Genomic DNA, 24,855 nt, shown 5'->3' with positions numbered 1-24,855 from the left:
CAAGGGGTTACTCGGTCTGCTGAAGGCCCGCGGTCAAGGCACATATGAGAAAACAATCAATGAACAACTAAGGTGTCGCAACGAAAAACTGATGATTGATGCTTCTCATCTCTCTCCGTTTCTGTCTGTCTGTCCCTATCTATCCCTCTCTCTAACTCTCTGTCTCTGTAAAAAATAAAATAAAATTGGTTTATAAAAAAATGCCAATAGTGTAATTTGAAGTTGTACTCTTTCTGTTTTATGTGTGTACACCTGATCCCTCACCTGCTATTGATTATAAGTTTCTTGAGGTAAGCACTGCCTCTATCCTCTGATTTGTCTTCCCTATAGGTATAACCAGTTCTGGGACTGCACTCATAGGGAGGTGGTGTGGTACAGTGCAGTTTTGCAGTCAGAGGTGCCTGGATTTCCATCCTACCTCCTCAAACTGTGTGACGTTGGGTGAGATACCCAGTCCTGTTGGGACTTCTGTTTCCTCATCTGTAAATCAGAAAAATGTGTCCTCTCCTCATGCTTCTCAATCTTGTGAGGTTAAATGAAATCATAGATGTAAAATACTTAGTAATGTGTTCGGCACATTAAGCACTAATACATGCTCACTAATGCTGCTGCTGCTACTTTTGTTCTTATTACTATTACCTGGGTATTACTACTATTACAACTAATACTACTACTACTATCTGGGTTTGGGTTTGAACCCCACCTCTGCCACTAAGTAGTAGAGTGACCTTGAGCAAATAAGTCAAATTCTCTGTGCTTTAAATTTTTATTTAAAATATGGGATGACAATAGTACCTACCTTATAATGTAGTTATGAGAATTAAATGATTTTAATACATGTTATGTGCTTAGAATAGTATCTTGTATATAAGAAGTATGTGTCAATGTTTGTTTTATTATTATTCCTGTCCAGGCACCCTAGGACCAGAGCTTGTAGTTCCCTTCTAGTAGATTATTTAATGATATCCAAGGTGACCAAGACCAAGAGAGCCTACTCTGGGTTCAATGTCTGTTGTCATATTTCAGAACTGGTAAAAATTCAGATCACCATGATCTTAGTCTGAAGTGTAATAAGTTTACATTTAAAGAATATTCCAAAACCCAATGGGAACGAGGGACCAATGATATGAATGTGGCAACACAATTAGAAGCCAAGAGACTTCAAGTTATATCCCTACCCTCTTCTCTCCCAAATAAAACTCAATGCCAGGGATGGGGGGTGCTGGGAGCCAAATGATCAACCTGGAAAATCACCTACCTACCCCAGCTCTTAGGTTTCATAGATCTTCCAGGATGAAAGTGGAGACAGCCCCTTATTTCTTAGCACTTGGGCTTTGGAACCTGAACTTCAACCCTGGGGAAAGTGTAGTGAATAGAGCTGTGGAATCATCACAGACCCAGCTAGAGCTGAGCTGCTTTTCTGGTACATTACAGATCAGTGTCATTCCTCACTTATCTTCCTCAGAGACAAAAACTGCTCCAGCCCACCCACAATCACTTTAAATCACTGTCTATTATTCTGTGCTTTAGCATTTCTGATAATTTCTCTCTTTGTCTGGTCAGACTTTTTATCAGGTTTGCTCCTAATAAAAAGGTCCTGAGTATGTCAAGGAACAGCCTTGCCATGATCAGGGAACATGAAATTCAAAGAAGCAGGCATCTGAATCAATAAAACTTTGATACCACCATGCTGCCAATTCTTTCCCTGACATTTTGTTTCAGATTGGAAAGTGGTGGATGGATCTCTTATAAATGGCCTTAAGCTTTCCTACAGGTCATATCCTGAATAAGAAATATGGGCAGATGACTAATTTATATTGAGTTCAGATGTTCACAGAGTGCTAAATTGGGGCCTTTGAGGTTGCCATGGAAACTCAATTGCTTTTGAAATAAAATGGCTAAGTGCAGGGAGGGCAGAATGATTCCAGGAATTTGATTAGGCAACCAGGCTAGTGGTACTTAGAGGAAGAAAAGGGGGGCTTTTGGAACAACAATGATATATCCATTTATCTAGTTAATATTTTAAAGTGATTACTGAGTATCTTTGCAAATAAATACTAAAGTTTACCAGTTTATAATTCCGCCTTTTCTTTTTAAGTCAGTCTGTTCTCTCTCCCAGAAAGTTACACAGAAAATACAATCAATGATTGCCACTGGTTAGAGCTCACTGGCAAAAACTCTGATTGTGCCCTAGGTAGCAAGTTAATTAACAAGGCTGGCTTCTTTCAGAGGATAGCCAATAAAAAGTCAGACAGTTTTGACTTCAAGTCCTGGATCTACCATCTACTCTGTAACCCTGGGCAACTTAGTCCTTTCAACTTGGAAAAAGAGGATAGTGATGTCTACCTTGTAGAGTTGTTTTAAGGACTAGAAAGACACTGCATTGATGATTATGATTACCACTACCATAATTACTGTCATTGACCAGATTGGAAAAGAGATTGGAGTGGCATTTGTGAGAAACCCAGAGAAGCTATTTGATTTCTACACTGAAAATACAGAAATGTACCAAGATTATCTAAAGAGCCTATAGGGCAGAGCAACCTTCAGACACTCAAGCTAAATACTGAAAATCTCTAGGGCATATGAAAAAAATTCACCTTTTTTTGAGCCAGTTCATGGTCAACTTCCTCCTCTCCTAGGGCAATCTCTGCCATTTCAGGTTGGTCTTTCAACTTGTTCAACAGCTCTGCTTTGGCCACAGAAATATTGTAATAAGCTGAGTAAGAGGTAGGGATCCCTGGGCCCCCCTGAGGAGGTGAGAAGTGCAGAAATTCTTGTCTGTGGGAACAAAGAATGACCATTTGAGCACCTCTTTTGAGAGGATGCTGACTTTTCTGCTTCTTAGTTTCCCTATTTGTAATACAATAGGACCCTGCTTCACCAAGGAGTTGTAAAATAAGGAAATACTGGGCCAGGAAGTACTGTTCAAATGTAAACAGACCATATAAAGGTTATTTAGAAGCCAAGTCAAGGCCAATTTTAAGAAGCTAAAAAACTATTTCCTTGTCCCTGACTTCTGCAGCTACAGGGACTTCTATTGAAATAATTTGGTTTGTTCATTGACATCCCACTAAAATCCAGAAAAACTGACAGGCCCCTTGGTTCATGACCCCAGTATATGGATCCCAAGGGAGGGACTAGTAGTAGGAATGTATCTGAGAAGTTAGCCATTTGTCATCTAAGCTTGTTGGCTTCTCTCGGACCTATCTTGGGCCCTGCCTACCCAAGCTCTATCTAGTCTGCTTGCTTACTAAGGAACCCTGTGGCTTTCCTAGACACTATAATTATTTCTTCTTTCCCAGTGGTACAACTCCTGCTTGAAATAGCCCTTCCACTGCAGATCTCCTGCAGCAAAAAGGTCACCCATGACCTCAGCAGCAGTCACCATGTTGGAGGCTAAGATTAGCACCCCTGCCAGGGACTTGTTACAGCCCACCACTTCTCTCATGAGATCTTCTAAGATTGCCTGCTATGGAGCAGACTTTCAGCCTGAGAAGGAATAGTATCTCTTCACTTCTGTTATATCCCAATGGCCCCAGCTTCCTCCATAGTTGCAGAATAAAATGGGGGGACAATTGAACCAGTGGCACCCAGGGACTTGACAAGTGTAGCAGCAGACCCTGTTGTCTTGGGTTCACTGAAGCCCACAGGGCTGAAGTGCTGCTTCTCGGAGCCCCAGCCCATGAAAGAGAACTGCTCTTCAGGAAAGAAGTAGCTCTGGCTCCATGCTGGCTTCGGTTTGGAGTCTTCTGCCATCAATGCTTCTGGTCTGGCATGAGAAAGAAAACAAACAAAAAAAAAATCTTCAGTGTCAGGCTTCAGGGACAGAGGTGCATATAATTCCACCCACAATTTATGCAAGGCCAAGGCCCAACCCCTCTACATTCTTGTTGCCTACCAGCTACCCCCACCTTCCACCTGTCTGCGTCACTGCCTCTTTGCTAACCTCTAGCTTTTTGAAAGGAAAAATAAGAGAAACTCATTATTCATGTTTGCAGCTATTTGCAGCTCTTAGATAAAGGTCAGAAATAATGGTTAAAATGCTCTACAGCTATTTACTGATTCATGCTATGCTGTCTATAATTCATCACACAAAAGAAACTTAAGCATTCCAACATTCTTCATCCTAGGTATTCATTTCACAAGTACATTTTTAAGCAAATAATACTGATAAAAGAACACTAGTAGCTAACATCACACCGTGCTTACTATGTCCTATAACTTGTCCTAAGATGTGTATTTGTGTTGGGGGGGGGCTGTAGATACAGATATAAAATTCAATGCTCATGACACCCATATTACAGATAAGAATCATGAGGCATTGAGATGTAAAGTAACTTTCCCAAGGTCACCAGACAGTAAATGACAGAAATTTAGACCTAGGTGACCTAACTCCAGAATCTGTGCTTTTAGTCACTATGCTATACTCCCAAAGGGACAACTTGGCATCATATAAAACCCTGCATGTAAAGAATTTTCTGACTGAACTTTATGTTAGCAGAGAAAAGATAACATTCTGGAAGGCATATGAATGAATGGGACAGAGAATGCCTATCTATAAGAAAAGACTTAGGTTATATTTTGAGTGTTCTGAGTCGGAAAGTGCTGAAGGAAAGTATGGAATTAAAAATTAGGATGTGGCTGTATGTCAGTTATATCTCAATAAAACTTGAAAAAAAAATAAATTTTAAAAGGATGTGCTAATTAGAGACACAGTTTACTAGCAGATGGAGCCCTCTGTCACATTATAGTGCATTATATTATAGGTACTATCTTTGAAGGCTCCTTTCCTCATAATTTCCATTAATAGGGCAGAAGTTATAGGAAATCTGAGAACACAGTCTTAATTTGATAATGGACTTTGGAACCAAAATCAGATTTCTTCTATAGAGTACTGAAAGGAAATGCAGAGTCCATAAAGCAAGCATACCTGCACCTGAGTCAGTGTTATTAGACTTATGCATTTCTTGATAATTCCACTGACCTGCTTCTAAATGTATCCCAGAGTTTTGTAACTGAATAGTATGTGGGTTACAGAGATAATCTGGGTTAATTAGGCTAAAGTTAGGATGACTTTTCTTTTCTTTTCTTCCTTCCTTCCTTCCTTCCTTCCTTCCTTCCTTCCTTCCTTCCTTCCTTCCTTCCTTCCTTCCTTCTTTCCTTCCTTCCTTCCTTCTTTCCTTTCTTCCTCCTTCTCTCCCTCTCCCTCTCTCTCTCTTTTTCTTCCTTCCTTCCTTTCTTTTGAGTATTTGCCCCTAACATAATTCTCTCTTACAAACTCTTAAAGTTGCTTCGTTCTAGTTAGAACCCTATACTCTCTGTGGATCTAGAAAAGGTTCTTTTTGAGGAGTCCAGAGATCCTGGGATGATGTAATGGGCACAGTGAGCCAGATTACCTGTAATTTTCTTCAAGTTACTTCATCTCTCTGTGCTTCACTTTTTCATCTAAAAAAATGTAGGAGACTAATGGTATCTATTTCATAGGTTTGTTGTGGAAATTAAATCTATCAATACATGAAAGTGCTTAAAACAATACTTGGCATATGGTAAGCAAGCAAAACCATTAGCCATGTTGGTAATGATGCTGTTCCTTAAGTTGCCATCAGTCAAAGAAGCATCTAAAATTGACATTTTGCAGCCATAAACCAGGGTTTTATGCAACCAAATGCTTCCCTTTGTATCTCATAGTCATTAAAAAAATCTCTGAAACAAGTTACAAAATCTCTAATCATAATTTCCTTCTCTCTGGCCAAGGTGCCAACGGGAATAAAGGCACATAAAGAGAAGGACTAGGAGGCTGACAGGGGTACTGTAACTACTACTGCCCATACACTTTGCCCTATGGAAGATGGGAGGGGATCACAAAGGTCTGGCCTACTAGAAGGAAAAGATCTCTTTGAGACTAGGATAGCAAAATAAACATGGATTTGGAAGTCAGACAGATCTGGTTTTCTATCTTTGCTGTACAGTTCTGACTTATTCAGTCCCTTATTTTGTTCAATTTTAGTTTTCTCATTTTTCAAGTAGAAATTATAATGGCCTTTAAGGCTCTTTGGAGAATTAAATGAACTAATGGATATAAAATGACTAGCAGTGTCTAGCACATAGCAAATGCTTAATATATGTTCATTCATTCATTTATTTATTCTTTCTTCTAAATATTAAGTGTTTATTATGTGCTAGGTTACCTTCCTTTCTCCCTTCTATGATAGGTAACAATCACAGTCACTTTCCACATAATGTTTTCAATTACAATAAGAATGCTCCCCAGCTAGATGGACAATTTGAGAAGCAGCCACTAGGTGTCTGATAAGAGATTCCCACAGTGTCTGAGAGACAGGCCCTGTAAGTGCCTGTCAGTAAAAGACATGATAACAAGGTACTTCTAACAGCAACAAGTCTCAGGCAGGTTCTTCTGATAAAGGGATTTAAAGAAAGCACTTAGATAGAAACCTGTCCCCCACCTTCAATCCCAGCAGAGAGTGGGCTGAGCTTTCCACAGGACTTTCAAAGCTAAAAGCCAAAGCTCTTTTGCTTTGAAGCAAAGAGGACAACCATGTCCTGTAGGGGACATATATGAGCATTGGCACAGTTAAAAGAACAGACACCGGCAGTCATACGGCCAGACTGCACTACTGCTTTGGCCTCCATGCCCAGGCAGCACACCCTGTCAACTACCATGTGTTGCTCGCTGAAGCAAATGCAAAGAGATAGGTAAAACAAGGGTGTGGGTAGTGGAGAACATGAAAGAGGAAAAAGAATATTCTTATCTCTTATAAGGAATGATCAGGGCATAAGGTACCCAACCCCAGGAACAATTTTGATGCGAGGGTGTTAGAAGCCCAGGCAGGTACTAGAGCAAAGGCAGGTCAGGCTGTGACCTGATCTCTCATTCTGAACAGCAAGCATAAGATAGTCAGAGAAAGGCAAGTATCATATGATTTCATTCATATGTGCAATATAATAAAAAATTAACAAACAAAATAGAAAAGGACTCATATATAGAGAGCTGTTAGGGGACTGGGTGGGGTAAGGGAGGTAGAGAGATAAAGCAAAATAGGACAAAAAAAAAAAAAAAAAACAAAACAAAACAAAAAAAAAAAACGGAAAAAAACTGCCTGACCAGGCGGTGGCGCAGTGGATAGAGTGTCAGACTGGGATGTGGAGGACCCAGATTCGAGACCCTGAGGTCGCCAGCTTGAAGGCGGGCTCATCTGGTTTGAGCAAAAAGCTTACTTGGACCCAAGGTCGCTGGCTCCAGCGAGGGGTTACTCGGTCTGCTGAAGGCCCGTGGTCAAGGCACATATGAGAAAGCAATCAATGAACAATTAATGTGTTGCAATACCCAACAAAAAACTAATGATTGATGCTTCTCATCTCTCCGTTACTGTCTGTCTGTCCCTGTCTATCCCTCTCTCTGACTCTGTCTCTGTAAAAAAAAAAAAAAAAAAAAAAAAAAAGGAAAAAACTTATGGACACAGACAATAGTGTGGCAATTGCCAGGGGTAGAGGGAGATAGAGGAAGGTATAGGGGTGATAAATGGTGACAAAGAGTTGACTTGGGTGGGGGGTTGTGAAGACACAATATGGTATCCAGAGATATGTTGTAAAATTGGGCACCTGAAACCTGTATAAATATGTTCATCCTAATAAAATTCAATTAAAAGGAAAAAGAAAGAAAAGAAAAGGTAGAAAAGGGCCTGAGCCAGGCTTCAGGGAAAAATAAAGATTTAATGCCTTCTGGCTCATGGGCTGATGCACACCTTATTTAAAGACAAACTGGAAAATAATAAATATATTTTGATAGTGATATTTAAGGATAAGAACATGAACAACTATCCTGACCTGTGGTGGTGCTGTGGACAAAGCATTGACCTGGAATGTTGAGATTGCTGGTACAAAACCCCATACTTGTCTGGTCAAGGCACATATGAGAAGCAACTACTATAAGTTAATGCTTCCTACTCCTCTCTTACTGTCCCCCTTCTCCTCTCTATAAAATCAGTAAATAAAATCTTAAAAAAAATGAACAACTATAATTTACTGAGCATCTATTATATATTAAACATTGGGCTATTTTCTTTACATATATTAATTTCACTGTCACAAGAACCCTGTGGAATAGGTATCAACATGCCCATTTTCCATGTGAGAAAACTGAGGTTGGTAACAGACCAAGGTCACACAACTGGTACATGGTGAAGGTAGAATTCAAACTAATGCTACCTGCTTTTTTGGGAACCTAATGTCTTTCATAAGCACCTACTTGGAGGGATCAGTGGTCTCCCGCTCCGATGTCCTCCAAAGTTGACCAATGCCATAATAGCAAGGGGGCTGAACCTTCTCAGGTTGAGACCCCAGGTGGCCCCTTAGTGGAGGCAGGAAGTCACTGGAATGGAGAGCAAAAGACTCTTGCTCTGCTGGGAGGCTTTGTGTGCCCTGCCTTGAGACCTCCAGGTGACCAAAGCCCAGGGGTTGCGGCTGCTCCAGGATTTCCTCAGTATTGAGAGCACAGGAACCTGTGGTTTCTGAACTGAAATATTGGGGTGGCAAATCCTCTCCCTCTCTTCCCTCCTCCCCCTCTTCCTCCTCTTCTACCCTTTCCTCTTCTTCTTCCTCTTCTTCCTCCTCTTCTTCCTCCTCCTCTTGCTGCTGTGGTTGCTGTTGCTGCTGCTGCTGTTGCTGCTGTTGGGCCGCACGGAAGAGCCTGTATTTCTCCCAGTTGGGAGGAGGAGGACGAGGAGGAGGAAAGGTCTTCTTCCTGGATCCTAGAGGATCCAACTGGGTTTCATCAACTTTGGTAAAGAGATCCCTCTTATGCTGCCCCCAGGCCCGGGAGCCCTGGGGCTCCAAGCTGATATGGCTCTCTGAGAAGGCACGGCTGCGCAGCGGGTAGGGCATGGAGGCCATGGAGCTCCCCTCCTCATAAACTGAAGTTTCCTCCGTTTTTTTCAAAGAGGGCTTGAAATCTCCAAGGAGGTCAAGAGAAGAGATTGCTCGGTAGCTTGACAAGTCTAGTGTTGAGTTCTCAAGGCAAGGATGGAAGGGGGCTGCCCATGAAAAGCCAGCCTTGGAATGAGCTATTTCCCTGCAAAAGAGCACATAGCGATTGTGTAAAACACGGAAGTTGCAGATGATTTCATATTTTTTATGACATCATTTCTGTAAAATTTAAAATGGCCATAAAACAATGCAATCTATATAATAAATGTAATAATAGTAATATTTAATATTGATACTAAAACTTACTGTGTATGTACTAGATACCAGCACTGTTTTAGGTATTTTAACATATTTGATCATGTCTTAACATATTTGATCCTCAAAATAACCCTATTAAGTTTCTATTATTGTGCAAATAAATAAATTCTATTACTGGATAAAGAAGATGTGGCACATATACACTATGGAATACTACTCAGCCATAAGAAATGATGACATCGTATCATTTACAGGAAAATGGTGGCACCTTGATAACATTATATGGAGTGAAATAAGTAAATCAGAAAAAAACAAGAACTACATGATTCCATACATTGGTGGAACATAAAAATGAGACTAAGAGACATGGACAAGAGTGTGGTGGTTACCAGGGGTCGGGGGAGGGAGGACGCGGGAGGGAAGGAGGGAGAGGGTTAGGGGGAGGGGGAGGGGCACAAAGAAAACTAGATAGAGGGTGACGGAGGACAATCTGACTCTGGGCGAGGGGTATGCAACATAATTTAATGACAAGATAACCTAGACATGTTTTCTTTGAATATATGTACCCTGATTTATTAATGTCATCCCATTAACATTAATAAAAATTTATTTAAAAAAAATTTCTATTATTGTTGTCCTATTTTTATACCTGAGGAAAATGAAGCATGGGCAGGTTAAGTAACTTGCTCGGGGTTATAAAGCCAGTAAGTGGCAGAGCTACGGTTTGAACCAGGACAGTTTATCTTTTATTTGTTGTTGTTGTCATTATATTTTTCTGAAGTTAGAAGCGGGGAGGCAGTCAGACAGACTCCCGCATGCGCCTGGCTGGGATCCACCCGGCATGCCCACCAGAGGGCGATGCTCTGCCCATCTGGGGCATTGCTCTGTTGCAGCCAGAGCCATTCTAGTGCCTGAGGCAGAGGCCATAGAGCCATCCTCAGCACTTGGGCCAACTTTGCTCCAGTGGAGCCTTGGCTGCGGGAGGGGAAGAGAGAGATAGAGAGGAAGGAGAGGGGGAGGGGTGGAGAAGCAGATGGGATTTTCTCCTGTGTGCCCTGATCGGGAATCAAACCCTGGACTTCACATGCTAGGCTGATGCTATACTGCTGAGCCACCCGGCCAGGGCCCAGGACAGTCTATCTTATATCCACCTCAGTCTGTTTGTAGCTCTCAGATAGAATGTGCTATAGCACATTAGGCTTACAAGTTTGGTTATCTCGCTTCCTCTGGGTGGGTTTTTTTTTGTTGTTGTTTGTTTGTTTTGTGTGTGTGTGACAGAGGCAGAGAGAAAGAGAGAGAGAGGGACAGATGAGAACAGACAGAGAGGAAGGGAGACAGATGAAAAGCATCAATTTTTTGTTGAGGCCCATTTAGTTGTTTATTGACTGCTTTATCATATATGCCCTGACCAGGGTCTATAGCAGACCAAGTGACCCCTTGCTCAAGCCAGTGACCTTTGGGCTCAAGCCAGCAATCATGGGATCATGTCTATGATTCCACGCTCAAGCCAGGGACCCTGCACTCAAGCCGGTGAGCCCACACGTAAGCTGGATGAGCCTGAACTCAAGCCGGTGACCTTGAGGTTTCAAACCTGGGTCCTCTGTGTCCCAGTCTGATGCTCTATCCACTGTACCACCAACTGGTCAGGCTGTTTTTGTTTTAATTATGAAAAATTAAAATATTTACAAACATACAAAGATTGCTAAGATAAATATTCATGTTGCCACCTACTGCTCAGAATAAGCATTTCTTAATACTTTGCCATTCATTGGATGCTTCATGAATTTTTTAAGAAATAAAAAAATATTTGTGTTTTACTCCCCACTTCCATCTCCCTGTTGCCTCTCTGGATGAAGGCTATATCATGAATTTGGCATGTGTACATTCTGTCAATGTTTTTATACTTTTAAGAAAAAAATCAAGCAGGACATTTACAAATATCTGCTATTTTAGATTTAAAATACTTCTTGTAATGCTATTCCAGTTAAAATTCTCAGTAGGAATTTTTAACTATAGAATTTTTTATTAGCTTGTAAAATAAAGCAGGATAGAATATTAGAGAGTATTTGGTACAGAAAAAATTGGGGGTAAGAGATTAAGCATATTATAAAGAAATTATAATGAATACAGTGTGTTACTGATTAGTGGAATGAAATGGAAAGTCCAGAATAATATGAAACTATTAAAATGTCATATGTAATTAACCTTCCATAATAAGGAGATAAAGAAAGATCATTTAATAAACTTTTTTCTTAAAATAACTGCAGAGCAATGCTACCTGGATCTGTACCATGATACATATCAAAATAGTTCCAGATTCAAGAGTTAAGGGTGTATGTGTATAGAATTTAAATATATGTTATATGTGTATATAAGTACATATAATATACCTATAGGAAAGAAAACTATCAAAATGAAAAAGACTATCACTTGCAAGGAGAAATAAGATTCTGATCCTATAGTTAACAATACTGCCTGACCCGGTAGTGGCGCAGTGGATACAGCGTTGGACTGGGATGTGGAGGACCCAGGTTCGAAACCCCAAGGTCACCAGCTTGAGTGCGGGCTCATCTGGTTTGAGCAAGACTCACCAGCTTGAGCCCAAGGTCACTGGCTTGAACAAGGGGTCACTCTCTCTGCTGTAGCCCCACATGCCTCCGGGTTAAGGCACATAAGAGAAAGCAATCAATGAACAACTAAGGTGTCGCAACAAAAAATTGATGCTTCTCATCTCTCTCCCTTCCTGTCAGTCTGTCCCTATGTGTCCCTCTCTGTCTCTCTGTCTCTGTCACAAAAGAAAAAAAAAGAAAAAAAGATTCTCATCTTATAAACAATAGAAGAAAATATCCAAGGAAAAGGAGTCCAGGTTTATTTAATTATGTATAAAATATGTATAACAAGTCAAACTTCTACAAAATAGTCACCAAAGTCAGAGAACATCTATTTACCTTATACTATAAAGGGTTAAGACCACTAAGCCAAAAGATCGGCTTTCCTGCCATAGCCTGTGAGTAATCAGCATCATTCTAAGTACTGCCTAGTGACAGGAAATTCCAGCAGTTCAATTAAATCATCAGACAGAGTATTCATTCAATAGTCACGATGAAGACCAAGCATATTTCTTTAATAATATACATAATGGTAGCCAACCTCAGATAGAATGGAAAGCAAAATATCGTTTATTCCCCTCATCTCCGGTCCCCATCCTAGCTAATTCATCACTCCCATGGGTCAGAAATTTATATCCACACATTCCCCAATCTCTTCTCATTTAGGCCTTGGCCCATCTAGAGCTTCTTTAGATGAAAACAACCCCTTGTGTGCAAACTGTTTCACCCAATGTTTTCCTCTCATGAAACAAACAAACAAGATGGTGAATGGAAAGTAAAAGGATGACAAATGCTATCAGGCAGTGAGGAGTATCCTGACCACTTTATCTAAAATAGAGATGACTTATCCTTAATTATCCTTTTTCTATTTTGTCTTTTCTCAGAGTATACATTACCACCTGATATTATATCACATACCTATTCTTACTTGTTTATTTTGTTCTCCACTCTCTAACTAAAATGTAAGCCCCACAGTGGCAGGGATCTTGTATGTCTCATTTGTCTGGTATCTAGTGCCTGGTACACAGTAAGTATTTAATAAATATTTGTTTAATAAATGAGTTAATGCCAAAAATGCAAGGGCCATGATAGTCATATCATTAAAAAGTTGAATTAGCGTGGTCAGATGGTGGCCTAACTGATAGACCATCGGCCTGGGATGCTGAGCACCCAAGTTTGAAACCCAGAGGTCATTAGCACAGGCCTATCTGACTTGAGTGCAGGCTCACCAGTGTGAGTGTGGGATCATAGGCGTGACCCACTGGTTTGGGCTCAAAGGTCACTGGCTTGAAGCCAATGTCACTGGCTTGAGCAAGGGGTCATTGGTTCTGCTAGAATCCCCCTAGTCAAGGCACATATGAGAAAACAAACAATGAACAACTAAGGTGCTTCTCATCTCTCTCCCTTCCTGTCTGTTACTGCTTGTCCCCTCCCTCTCTTTCTAAAAATAAAAAAAGTTGAATTAAAGGTAAAAAGCAATAAACAAGACAAAGAAAGACACTATAATATTAATAATTAGAACATATGATGAAGACCTAAATATTCTGAATCTTTATGTACCAAATAACAGAACATCAAATTTTCTTTTACCTCTTTTTTTTAAAGATTTTTATTTATTCATTTTTTTAGAGAAAGGGGGAGAGAGAGGAGAGGGAGGAGCAGGAAGCATCAAATCCCATATGTGCCTTGACTGGGCAAGCCCAGGGTTTTGAACTGGCGACCTCAGCATTCCAGGTCGACACTTTATCCACTGCGCCACCACAAGTCAGGCAGAACATCAAATTTTCTAAAGCAAAGCAAGGAGATATAAAGTACAACATAGGGAACATAATCAATAATATTGTATTAACTCTGTATGATGTCAGGTGGGTAACTAGACTTATCTAGGTGAGCACTTCGTAAGTGATAGAAATGTCTAATCACTATGGTGTATACCTGAAAGTAGTATAATAGTGTATGACAACTGTAGCTTAAAATAAAAATTAAAGAATTTATGAAAAAAGTCTATAGGCAATGCAAAGGTAGAAAAAAGCAGAAAGAAAATATAAGGCTTTCAGCTAATGACAGATCTGAGTCAAAAACTAAGATAATGGAAAAATCTAAATTTATTTCTACACTAAAAACAGACTCTACATTTTAAAAGACCCATTGAACATTTTTCAAATTGACTGTATATTAAGCTAAAAAGTGGAATAGTACAGAGTACAGCATCTAATCACAATACAATAAAACAAAATTAATAACAAAAATGAAAAACAAAACTTCTAGCATAGAATGTAAAGAAGAAAAATATTCACTCCAGCCAAAGAGGAGATCTAATCTAAGACTGTAGAATACCTAGAAAATAACAACAATTATAATATGAGAAGTTAAAGGATATGGTTGATTAAAACAATGGTTAAAGGAAAAATTATAGCCTTAAATATTTGTATCAATACCTAGGAACAAATTAAAATAAATGATTAACCACTCAAGAAAAGAAGTTAAGAGCCACAAAAATAGATCTAAGCATAGCAGAAAGAAAACTAATAGCACCAATCAATACACTGGAAAACAAATGATAGAAAAAGTAATGAAAGCTGAAAGCTAGTTCTTTAAAAGAACATTAAAGTAAGACTGATAAACTATTTGCTAATTAAAAAACCCAAATACACAAAATTAGAAGAATGAGAATATCTAAATCCACCAATTATCACAGACAAAAATGCTGAAAAATTTGACCAAAAATAAAAAGCACACTCACATGGTCTTATGTTATTGCTAACCTTTAAGAAATAGACAACCTCAATGCTATTTACATAGACTCTGGAATTTAGAGTATAGAGGGATAAATAAAGAATCTTGAAGAATGTCGATATCAAAACCCAACAACTAGAAGATACATATAAAAAAAAACTAAAGGCCATTCTCATGTAAGAATAGTAATGTATTTTTGCATTTAAAAACATAAATATTAGGACATTATTACATATAAGGAATTTATTAATAAACTACAAGCATATACTGAAGGCACATGCAAAAAGTTCTTTATGAGAAGTGTACATGATCCAAAAAGTTGGAAATCATTGATTTAGGTCATTCATAATCAAAGTGGCTCCTGGTCAGAATTGCCTGGAGAAGTTATTTAAAATACAAATTCATGGACCTCAGCCCCAGAAACTGGAACTTAGTACATCTGGTGGGGTCCAGAAATTTGCATTTTTAAACATTGGTCCAAGGAATTTTAATAAAAGTGGCACAGGGACCATACTATAGAAACAAAGGGCCACGGTAAAAAGGCTGTGTGAATGTTGTGGTTTGGGGGTGGCAATTTGAAGGCAGAGTTATTTGTTCCAGTTAGATTGGTTCCCAGTCCATACAGCCTGTCTTCCACCCCTCGCCACAGACATTCCCACTTTCCATACCTGACTTTCTCCCCCTTCCCCATCTGCATCTCCATTCTCGATCATATAAATTGCGGGCAGAGACAGCAACATCTCCAAAAGCCTCATTTGGGCCAATGTCCTTCAGCTGTGGTAAGAAGAACCTTGCTTCATGACAGTAATCAAATTTAACACTCTTTCCTCTTCCCTAGCCAGAGCATAGGAAAAGCAATAGAGCAGAGTGGAAAGAATACATTTTCAGAAACACTTGTGTCTAAGTTTTAGTAAAATTTTAAATCTGGCTCTATAACCTATAACAAGGCTCTATAACAAGTTGTATAACCTTGAGCAAAGTATTTAATTTACCTTAGTTTCAGTAAAATGTCTATCTTACAAAATTGTTGTGAGAATTAACTATATAAAAAAGGACCTAGTGCCTGACCTGTGGTGGCGCAGTGGATAAAGCGTCAACCTGGAAACACTGAGGTTGCCGGTTCAAAACCCTGGGCTTGCCTGGTCAAGGCATATATGGGAGTTGATGCTTTCTGCTCCTCCCCCCTTCTCTCTCCTCTCTCTCTCTCCCCTCTCTATAATGAATAAATAAAATCTTTAAAAAAAAAAAAAAAAGGACCTAGCAACAGAGAACAGACTGACAGTTGTCAGAGGGGAGGGGGTTGGGGGCTGGGTAAAAAATGGTGAAGAGATTAAGCCCAAAAAAAGCAAACAAAACAACAACAACCCTCATAGACAGACAGCAAGAGGGATAGGGGATGGGGGAGGTAGAAGAGAGTATGGGGGGATAAATGGTGATGAAAGGAGACAACTTAAGGTGGTGGACACACAATTCAATATACAGAAGATGTATTAAAGAACTGCACACCTGAATCCTATATAATTTTATTAACCAATGCCACCCTGATGAATTCTATTAAAATAAAATAAATTAAAAAAATATTTTTAAAAAGGACCTAGCAGTGATGCTGGGTATATGAAAGGCAATTAATATAGTGACAGGACTATGTTTATTGTTAAGAGTGAAGTCCTTTCCTCAGGGCCACTGCATATGGTTGCACAAGTTGTGCATATACAGCCTTCACTGCTGTATGCTTTAGTGCTGTTCCTTGTTCCCATCAAGAGAGTTGGATCACATGCCCCTATTGTTAATGTTCAGACCTGCTTAACGGCCAAGAGATCAGGAGACCCTGAGTTCCAGTTTAGCCATATAGCTACCTAGCGATGAAGCCCTACCTAACCAAGAATTTTAACACTGGGCCAATTTACTCATTCTTCATATCTATTAAAAAGGAAAGATAATTAAAGACAAATTTAGGCTTAAGAGCAGAAATCAAAAGAACTAGTATTTTAAGTTGTCTTGTTTAGGTATTAATCACTAAGTTGGTCTTAGAATTTACCCCTAGGTAGCCAACTCCTGAATCATTTAGAATCTATCTGGAGGCATAGGACTCTAGTAAGACAACCTGGAAGTTAATATTTTCTATATCAATTCTGATTTTAAAACTCTGTCCTCTCACACAACTTGTGTAGGGCCACCCTGAGCCTTGCAGAGTCACTTATATCAGGGGAACAAGAGTAGGCAGGACTCCAGAAAGGGGAAGAAGTGTGTCAATGGGATCAGCTGGGCCATTGTGTTTACAAACCATTCCAAGGTCTCATTGAATATTACACTGTGCAAGGGGCACAAAACCAATATATCCCTTGCCTTTCTGGTACTAATAGCTGAAACAAAATGGTGAACAGGAGGCTTCCATTAAAATGTGTCAGGCTCACCTGAACAGGTGGTGGCACAGTGGATAGAGTGTCAGCTTGACGACCCAAGTTTGAAACCCAGAGGTCACTGGCATGAGCATGGGCTCATCCGGTTTGAGCATAGACTCACTAGCTTGAGTGTGGTATCATAGACATGACCTCATGGTTGCTGGCTTGAGCCCAAGGTTGCTGGCTTGAACAAAAGGTCACTGGTCAAGGTACATATGAGACAACTACGGTGCCACAATGAAGAATTGATGCTTCTCATCTCTCTCCCTTTCTGTCTCTTTGTCCCTATCTGTCCCTCTCTCTGACTCTGTTTCTCTCACTAAAAAAATAAACAAATAAAAATAAAAGGGCCAGACTCAAACTGATGATATTGGTCTCTAGAGGTTCTATTTTCAAAGGGTTGAAGATTCTTATATGTACAGAAATTTACAACTCCACTTTGGGACCAAGTGGACTTCAAGTGGAGGATTCTCCCCTGAAGTGGAAGACAAGGAGCTTTATTAAGGGTCAAGAACTAGTTTCTTACTTCTTACTATTTGTTAGATACTGTTTTAGGCATTTCCATGTATTGATTTCTATAAATCTTCACACCAACCCACAAACCCCTTGAAGCAGGTACCATTATAGCCAGTTTTCATAAGAGGATCCTCAGGCTTAGAAAGGACATATCATTTTTCAAAGCAGTGTACAGACTAAAATTTGCCTCATTTTTCTCCACGGGCCAATCCCATTAAAGCAATGACTCCTGGGAGGGGCATAAAATACTTGCTCTAAATCAGGCATCCCCAAACTACAGCCTGCGGGCCGCATGCGGCCCCCTGAAGCCATTTATCTGGCCCCCGCCGTACTTCTGGAAGGGGCACCTCTTTCATTGGTGTTCAGTGAGAGGAGCACTGTATGTGGGGGCCCTCCAACAGTCTGAGGGACAGTGAACTGGCCCCCTATGTAAAAAGTTTGGGGACCCCTGCTGAGTCATCCCCAAGTGTCCATGAAGACTTTAGCCCTTTGTGGGAGGAAGAGAGAAAGCATGAAGGCTAAGTATGAGAAAGGGTTTTGTTGACATCAGCAAGGAGACTACATCTCAAAAACAAAAGTAAATTGCCTGCCAAGTTCTGGGCTGTTCTCCTCTTTTCCTCTTGGAACAGATTACCTTATCTTTTGATGAATAGATTTTCCCCTTTTGTTAAAATCTCTTTCTTTGCCTAATAGTAATTGAAAATGAAAACCAATATTTGCAGAGACTAAAAAAGCTCCTCCTGCCTCCTTCTCAGCCTTTTTGAAGTTTTCTTGTTTTATTTTTAAACTCTCACAATAGCTTGGCATTCTAGGATCTTAGCAGCAAGAGTGCACAGGTCCAGCCCCTCTCCCCTTTCCCTTTCCTCAGCAGCCAAAAGATAAGACTGCTCCAAGAGAAACAGCCACTCCCAGGTTATTGATGAAGAAAATATTTGCAAGATCCAGGAAGTGAGACATAAGGAGGCTATACAGGGAGAGAAGAAAGGCTCAGAGAGTTTCTTGTTACCACCCTTCTCTGCTGCTAGGTTCACAGAATTTCAAGTAAGGAATAATTAGTCTGGCAAAAACAGATACTAGTAGCAGGAATTCCCCTGAGGCTTCTATAGCCCCCAGAAGCCTGGTGCAGTGTCCTCTGAGAGATCAGAGAAGTCCTTGCTTTATATGGGATGTCCTGGGTGAAGCTTAGCTCTCTTTCTCCAATGACTCCAACTTGGAATTTCCAAGGTCTTCCCATTAGTCCTGGACTTTGCATAGAGTTGTACCCATGGTGACAAGAGATACTAATAATCACTCTTGTTTACTGAGATTCCATCATATGTCAGGTACAGGGTTGTACACTTGACAGACTTGATCTTGTTCAGCCCTTGAGAGAATCTTCTGATCTGGGTATTTTCTTCCTCATGTTAGAAATGAGGCTCAGAAAGTTTAAATAACTGAGGAAACACAAACAAAGTGACCAGGAGAAGTTCAAAAAAGGTCCATCAGACTCCAATGCCCAAGCTTTGATCAGTACAACATGCTGTATTTCCAGTGTTCTCAGAACCTCCTTAAGAGATTTAATAAAAGACATTTTAGGAGTACATAACACATTGCCAAAGGGCCAGGAAGGTTTGATACACACAAGAACAATTTAGCTGAGTATCTGGCTGGCCAAGATTGTGAAACCTTCCTTTTCTAATATTCAGTGGTTCTGAAACTTAAGCATGCATTAGAATCACCTGGGTGACTAATTAAAACACAGATTGTTGGTTCCTACACCCAGATTTTTGGTTTAGTAGGTCTGAGATATAGTGAAGAATTTTTACATTTAACAAATTCTCAGATGATGATTGTACTGTGGATCCAGGATCACACTTTGATATTCAGTACTCTAATCAGTAATTATCTACCAGGTTCCTAACTTATCAGGGTATCTTTAGAGGTATGAAGCCATTAAAAAACTATTCAAAACAAAATGCATTTTAATTAACTATGTACACACTACCCTTGTGACAAGTAGGATAAAGATTTACACAATAAAATAATGGGCATACTGGAGCTCCAAAAAACCCTGTGAATCCTGCTACTATTTAAGGAAATTTTGTGCCCCACTATGGTTAAACAATGGATAGCTCTGGGGTAGAGAGCAAGTTTTGCCTGATTGAGTCCTCCTGTATACCAGACATTAATGTACTGAACTTCAAAGACCCAGAATACAATGAAATAGACTTAATACCAAAGTTACAAAGAACATAACTCTATTTCAGATAGTTTAAAACAGTGGTCCCCAACCCCTGGGCCATGGACTGGTAACGGTCTGTGGGCCATTTGGTATCGGTCCGCAGAGAAAGAATAAATAACTTACATTATTTCTGTTTTATTTATATTTAAGTCTGAACGATGTTTTATTTTTTAAAAATGACCAGATTCTCTCTGTTACATCCGTCTAACACTCACTCTTGACGCTTGTCTCAGTCACGTGATACATTTATTCGTCCCACCCTAAAGGCCGGTCCGGTCAGTGAAAATATTTTCTGACATTAAACTGGTCCGTGGCCCAAAAAAGGTTGGGGACCACTGGTTTAAAAGGCATCCTTGTCCTTAATTATGAAAGAAGATTATTATTCTAGAGTAGTTCTTTGGCATGGATATATTAAACATTTGAAAGTTTTTGTTTTTGTTTTAGTGACAGAAACAGAGAGAGGGACAGACAGACAGGAAGGGAGAGAGATGAGAAGCATCATTTCTTTGTTGGGGCACCTTAGTTGTTCATTGATTGCTTTCTCATATGTGCCTTGACCAGGGGTGCTACAGCAGACTGGGTGACCCCTTGCTCAAGCCAGCGATCCGGTGACCTTGGGTTCAAGCTGATGAGCTATGCTCAAACCAGATGAGCCGGTGCTCAAGCCAGCGACCTCGGGGTTTTGAACCTGGGTCCTCCATGTACCAGTGTGATGCTCTGGTCAGGCCACTGCCTGGTCAGGCTAAACATTTGAAGTTTTAATGCTTTGAGATTAAAACGTAAAGATCCATGAAATGTAATAATTGCTTATTGTACAAATGGTATGAATTTGACTTTGCAAGGGCATGACAAACCTGGTTTGTAGAGCAAATCACTCAGCAAAGGAGGGAGCCTAGTCAATTGTCTGGCACTCCTATGTTAATGTGGTTTGATGGGGCTCTGTTTGTTGTCAAGGTAGATATGTGAAATAACCATGACAGAGAGAAAATGTGCTTCTTTGTTAATAATGAAACTAAAATGCAAACTATTTACAAACTAGTGCTGGTAATGAAAGTGAAGAAAAATGCAAAGGTTTTAAGAAAGTGATGTTTCTTTTTTTTTTTTTTTTTTTTTTTTTTTGCATTTTTCCGAAGCTGGAAATGGGGAGGCAGTCAGACAGACTCCCGCATGCGCCCAACCGGGATCCACCCAGCATGCCCACCAGGGGGCGATGATCTGCCCCTCTGGGGCGTCGCTCTGTTGCATCCAGAGCCATCCTAGCGCCTGAGGCAGAGGCCACAAAGCCATCCTCAGCGCCCAGGCCATCTTTGCTCAAATGGAGCCTCGGCTTTGGGAGGGGAAGAGAGAGACAGAGAGGAAGGAGGGGGGAGGGGTGGAGAAGCAGATGGGCGCTTCTCCTGTGTTCCCTGGCCAGGAATCGAACCCAGGACTCCTGCATGCCAGGCCAACGCTCTGCCACTGAGCCAACCGGCCAGGGCCGAAAATGATGTTTCTAAGCCAGATAAAATGTTTATTGGTGGTGGTAGTGGTGAGGGGATTCTATGCTGCAGTGGCAGTGACAAGTTTGGAGATTCACTCACAAAGATCTGGTAATGTACCCTATCAGAAATGTCAGTTTTCATAGATTTAGGTAAGCAAAAGTGCTGGTCGATGGATAATTCTAGCAAACCAAACTCTGGTTAACAGTGAGATCAAGCATGTCTGGTAGGTAACATTGTTATTTGTATGGGGATTTTTCTAAAGCCCTTGATGTTTAACTCCAAAGGCCTAAATAAAACAATTGTGGTTGTCTCTTCCTCCTCAGATTTCCCTTTTTATTATAAATTCCAGCAACTTGACATGTATCCAGACAACACCATGTGCATTCAACTTTAGCTATTTACATTTTACTAGATGCCTTTCTAAATTTTCTTTGTGTATGGCTGTTGGCAGATTCAGCATGTGATTTAGGATTTAGCTTTCATTGGTTACTATAGTCAGAAATACCCATTTATGTGCAATATCCAGTATTTGTATACATGCCACTGTTAATGGCTATATTCTATTCCATCATGATGATATATTAAATTGGTAAATCTTTTCCATGATTATAAATAGCACTACTATAACATCTTTAAAAAACTGTTTTTCACCTGACCAGGTGGTGGCACAGTGGATAGAACATCAATCTGGGTCATGCAGGACCCAGGTTTGAAATCCAGAGGTCGCTGGCTTGAGTGTCGGCTCATGCAGCTTGAACGCGGGCTCACCAGCATGAGCATGAAGTTGCTAGCTTGAGCGGGGGATCATCAACATGACCCCATGATTGCTGGTTTGAGCCTAAAGGTTATTGGCTTGAAGCCCAAGGTCACTGGCTTGAACCCAAGGTCGTTGGCTTGAGCAAGGTGTCACTGGCTTGGCTGGAGGCCTCCCCCTCACCCTGGTCAAAGCATTTATGAGAAAGCAATCAGTGTACAACTAAAGTGCTGCAACTATGAGTTGATGCTTCTCATCTCTTTCCTTGTCTGTCTGTCCCTGTCTGTCCCACCCACCCCTTTAAAAAAATATTTTTCCTTTTTAGGTTATTTCCTTTAGCATATGCTGGGTCAAAGAGTATGAACAGTTTTGTAACTCTTGTCACATATTTCTAAATTCTTCTCTAGGAAAACTTAACCAATATATATTATTTTTAGAAACATATACTGTTTTCTCACAGCCTTGCTAGGATAGAGTTTTGCAGTTTCTATTTATTAGTTCCATTAACTGTTGATGGTTTAATAAGCAGGTTGTGATGTCTTGAAGCTGTTCTTATTTGCATTTATTTAAATGCTAGAGAGGTTGTACTTTTCCATGAAGTGATTTTACTGCCTTTATTTCCTCATGTATAAATTGCCTATTCGTTTTCCTTGACCTTTTATGAAGCTGACTTTCAATATCTGTATCCATTTTTTCCATTTTTTGGACAGTCAACTGTTATCAGTGATGTTGCCCCAGACAATTTCTGCATTTTGTTGTTTAGTTTTTATTAATTTTTTGTACAGTTACTCCCCCTTGATGTTTATATATTTAAAGACTCCATCTTGTCTCTGATGATAACCTCTATTTAATAGACACAGATTTACCTTCCACTAGTCTGCTTTTTAGAATTTACAAGAGTATTGTATGCACTAGTGATCTAATTTTTCTCCATACTGATAACTAGGATTCCTAACGTTTTCTAAAGAAAGAGTGATTGCTTTCTCTAGTTCAGGGTTGCTTTCATTTTGCTTTATATTCTTAGAATAGCTTGAATCTGTTCCAAGAATCTCTTTTTAAAAAGTCACTGTTTGACCTTATTTCAACTCACTATCATATGTTTTTGGTAATTGTCACTTTGTGACTGGCTTTAAAATCTGATAGGGTTAGTCTACCATCATTATCTTTTAAAATAAACGTATTATTTGTTATTATTGCCCACTTATTCTTCCAGATAAATTTCACTATGAACTTGACAAGGTCTATAAAGTATCCCACAGTGACTCTAATCGGTAGTGCATTACATCTATATATTCACTTAGGGAGTATTGAAATCATTATTATATTTAGTTTTCCCAAATTGAAGCAGAGTATAGTTATATATTTATTCATATCTTTATTTCTCCTATTAAGGTTTTTATAATTTTCCTTGAATAAGTTTTGTGTGCTTAGCATTAAATATACCCAACTATAAATTCACTTTGTCACACTTTTGACAAATCCTTCTATACCTCTAAAGGTTGCATTCTTCTTAGGTGGCAAAGCCTTCCTAAAAAGTGAAGTTTTCCTAATGAAATAAAATTCAACTTTGAATTATTCATTTTCTTTTATTCAGTTAACACATAGGAAATGTGTACTGATATTCTACACTCTGTTCATGATGTGGTATTACAAAGGGAAGGAAAAGAGCCAGTTCTAAACTGAGAATTAAAAAAACTGGATAGTAGTTTTGTCATGTACTTACTTGCTCTATAATCTCAGAAGTAATGGGGCTCTACAGTCAGATATCTGTTTGACCTTGAGCAAGTGACTTTATCTGTTAATAACTTTCCTCATCTTTAAAAATGGGTCAATTGGCCCTGGCTGGTTGGCTCAGTGGTAGAGCATCGGCCTGGTGTGCAGGAGTCCCGGGTTCGATTTCCGGCCAGGGCACACAGGAGAAATGCCCATCTGCTTCTCCACCCCACCCCCTCTCCTTCCTCTCTGTCTCTCTCTTCCCTCCCAAAGCCGAGGATCCATTGGAGCAAAGTTGGCCCGGGCACTGAGGATGGGTCCATGGCCTTTGCCTCAGGCGCTAGAATGGCTCTGGTTGTAACAGAGCAATGCCCCAGATGGGTGGAGCATCGCCCCCTGGTGGGCATGCCAGGTGGATCCTGGTCGGGTGCATGCAGAAGTCTGTCTTACTGCCTCCCCATTTCCAACTTCAGAAAAATACAAAAAAAAAAATGGGTCAATACATGGTTAAGTATCTCAGGGGTCATGATAAATAATAAATGACATAATTTATGTGAAATGCCTGGCACATAACTAACACTGAATAAATGTTCACTATTATACCTTTTGTTATTTCTGTTAATAATAGTATAATACCTTTCCTAAATCTCAGCTCCCTTCCATTCTGAGTCAAATGGGAATAATAAGGCTTAACTACACAAGAGTTGTTGTGAGGATTAACTGTGGCCATGTTCATAAAAACCCCCTACACAGTCGAAATATTTGTTCAAGACTGAAAAGAGGAAAGGATTATAGGAGGCAATCATAGGTACAGAAACCAAAATAGATAATTCAGAAAATACTTTCATTTGGCTTCTAAATACATCACACTTATGTGGCTTTTTCTCCCAGCAGATCTACACGTTTTTTTTGTTTGATTTTTTTTCCCCTCCTGCTAATTTTAAAATGCATTTGAATTCTCTGCAAACAATCCAAATAACAGTGGAAGGGAAAAAATAACAACAGTGTAACTACATGGAATTAAAATTTTTGCAGGCTTCCAGGCAAAGAGGTTGACTCAAGAATATACATTTGATTTTCCCACCTACACTCATCATTCTTGTGAAAGAAACGACATAAAAAAATGTTAAAATGTGTGTGGGGGGGTAAGGGAGTGGAAACTCAACAGGATTTCTCCTTTTAAATGTCAGCTCTTCCCTTGAGATTTCATAGGCCTTGC

The 24,855-nt window shown here is 39.9% G+C and overlaps 1 protein-coding gene across 3 annotated transcripts in view; it reads right to left on the bottom strand.

The window, feature by feature from the left end:
- SHROOM4 (shroom family member 4) overlaps positions 1–24,855 on the bottom strand; it is a 276,863-nt gene that overhangs the window by 11,612 nt on the left and 240,396 nt on the right. For all 3 annotated transcript variants that reach the window (XM_066356048.1, XM_066356050.1, XM_066356049.1), the window contains 3 exons: positions 8,270–9,091; positions 3,623–3,772; positions 2,601–2,781 (listed from right to left, as the gene is read on the bottom strand). In XM_066356048.1, the coding sequence (XP_066212145.1) occupies positions 2,601–2,781; positions 3,623–3,772; positions 8,270–9,091 (1,153 nt within the window). The remainder of the gene's footprint in view (positions 1–2,600; positions 2,782–3,622; positions 3,773–8,269; positions 9,092–24,855) is intronic.

The sequence above is a fragment of the Saccopteryx leptura genome, chromosome X (genome assembly GCF_036850995.1).
Source record: "Saccopteryx leptura isolate mSacLep1 chromosome X, mSacLep1_pri_phased_curated, whole genome shotgun sequence".
NCBI classification, from domain to species: domain Eukaryota; kingdom Metazoa; phylum Chordata; class Mammalia; order Chiroptera; family Emballonuridae; genus Saccopteryx; species Saccopteryx leptura.
The sequence above is the reverse complement of the archived record's forward strand: the minus strand, read 5'-3'. Positions and strand labels throughout refer to the sequence as shown.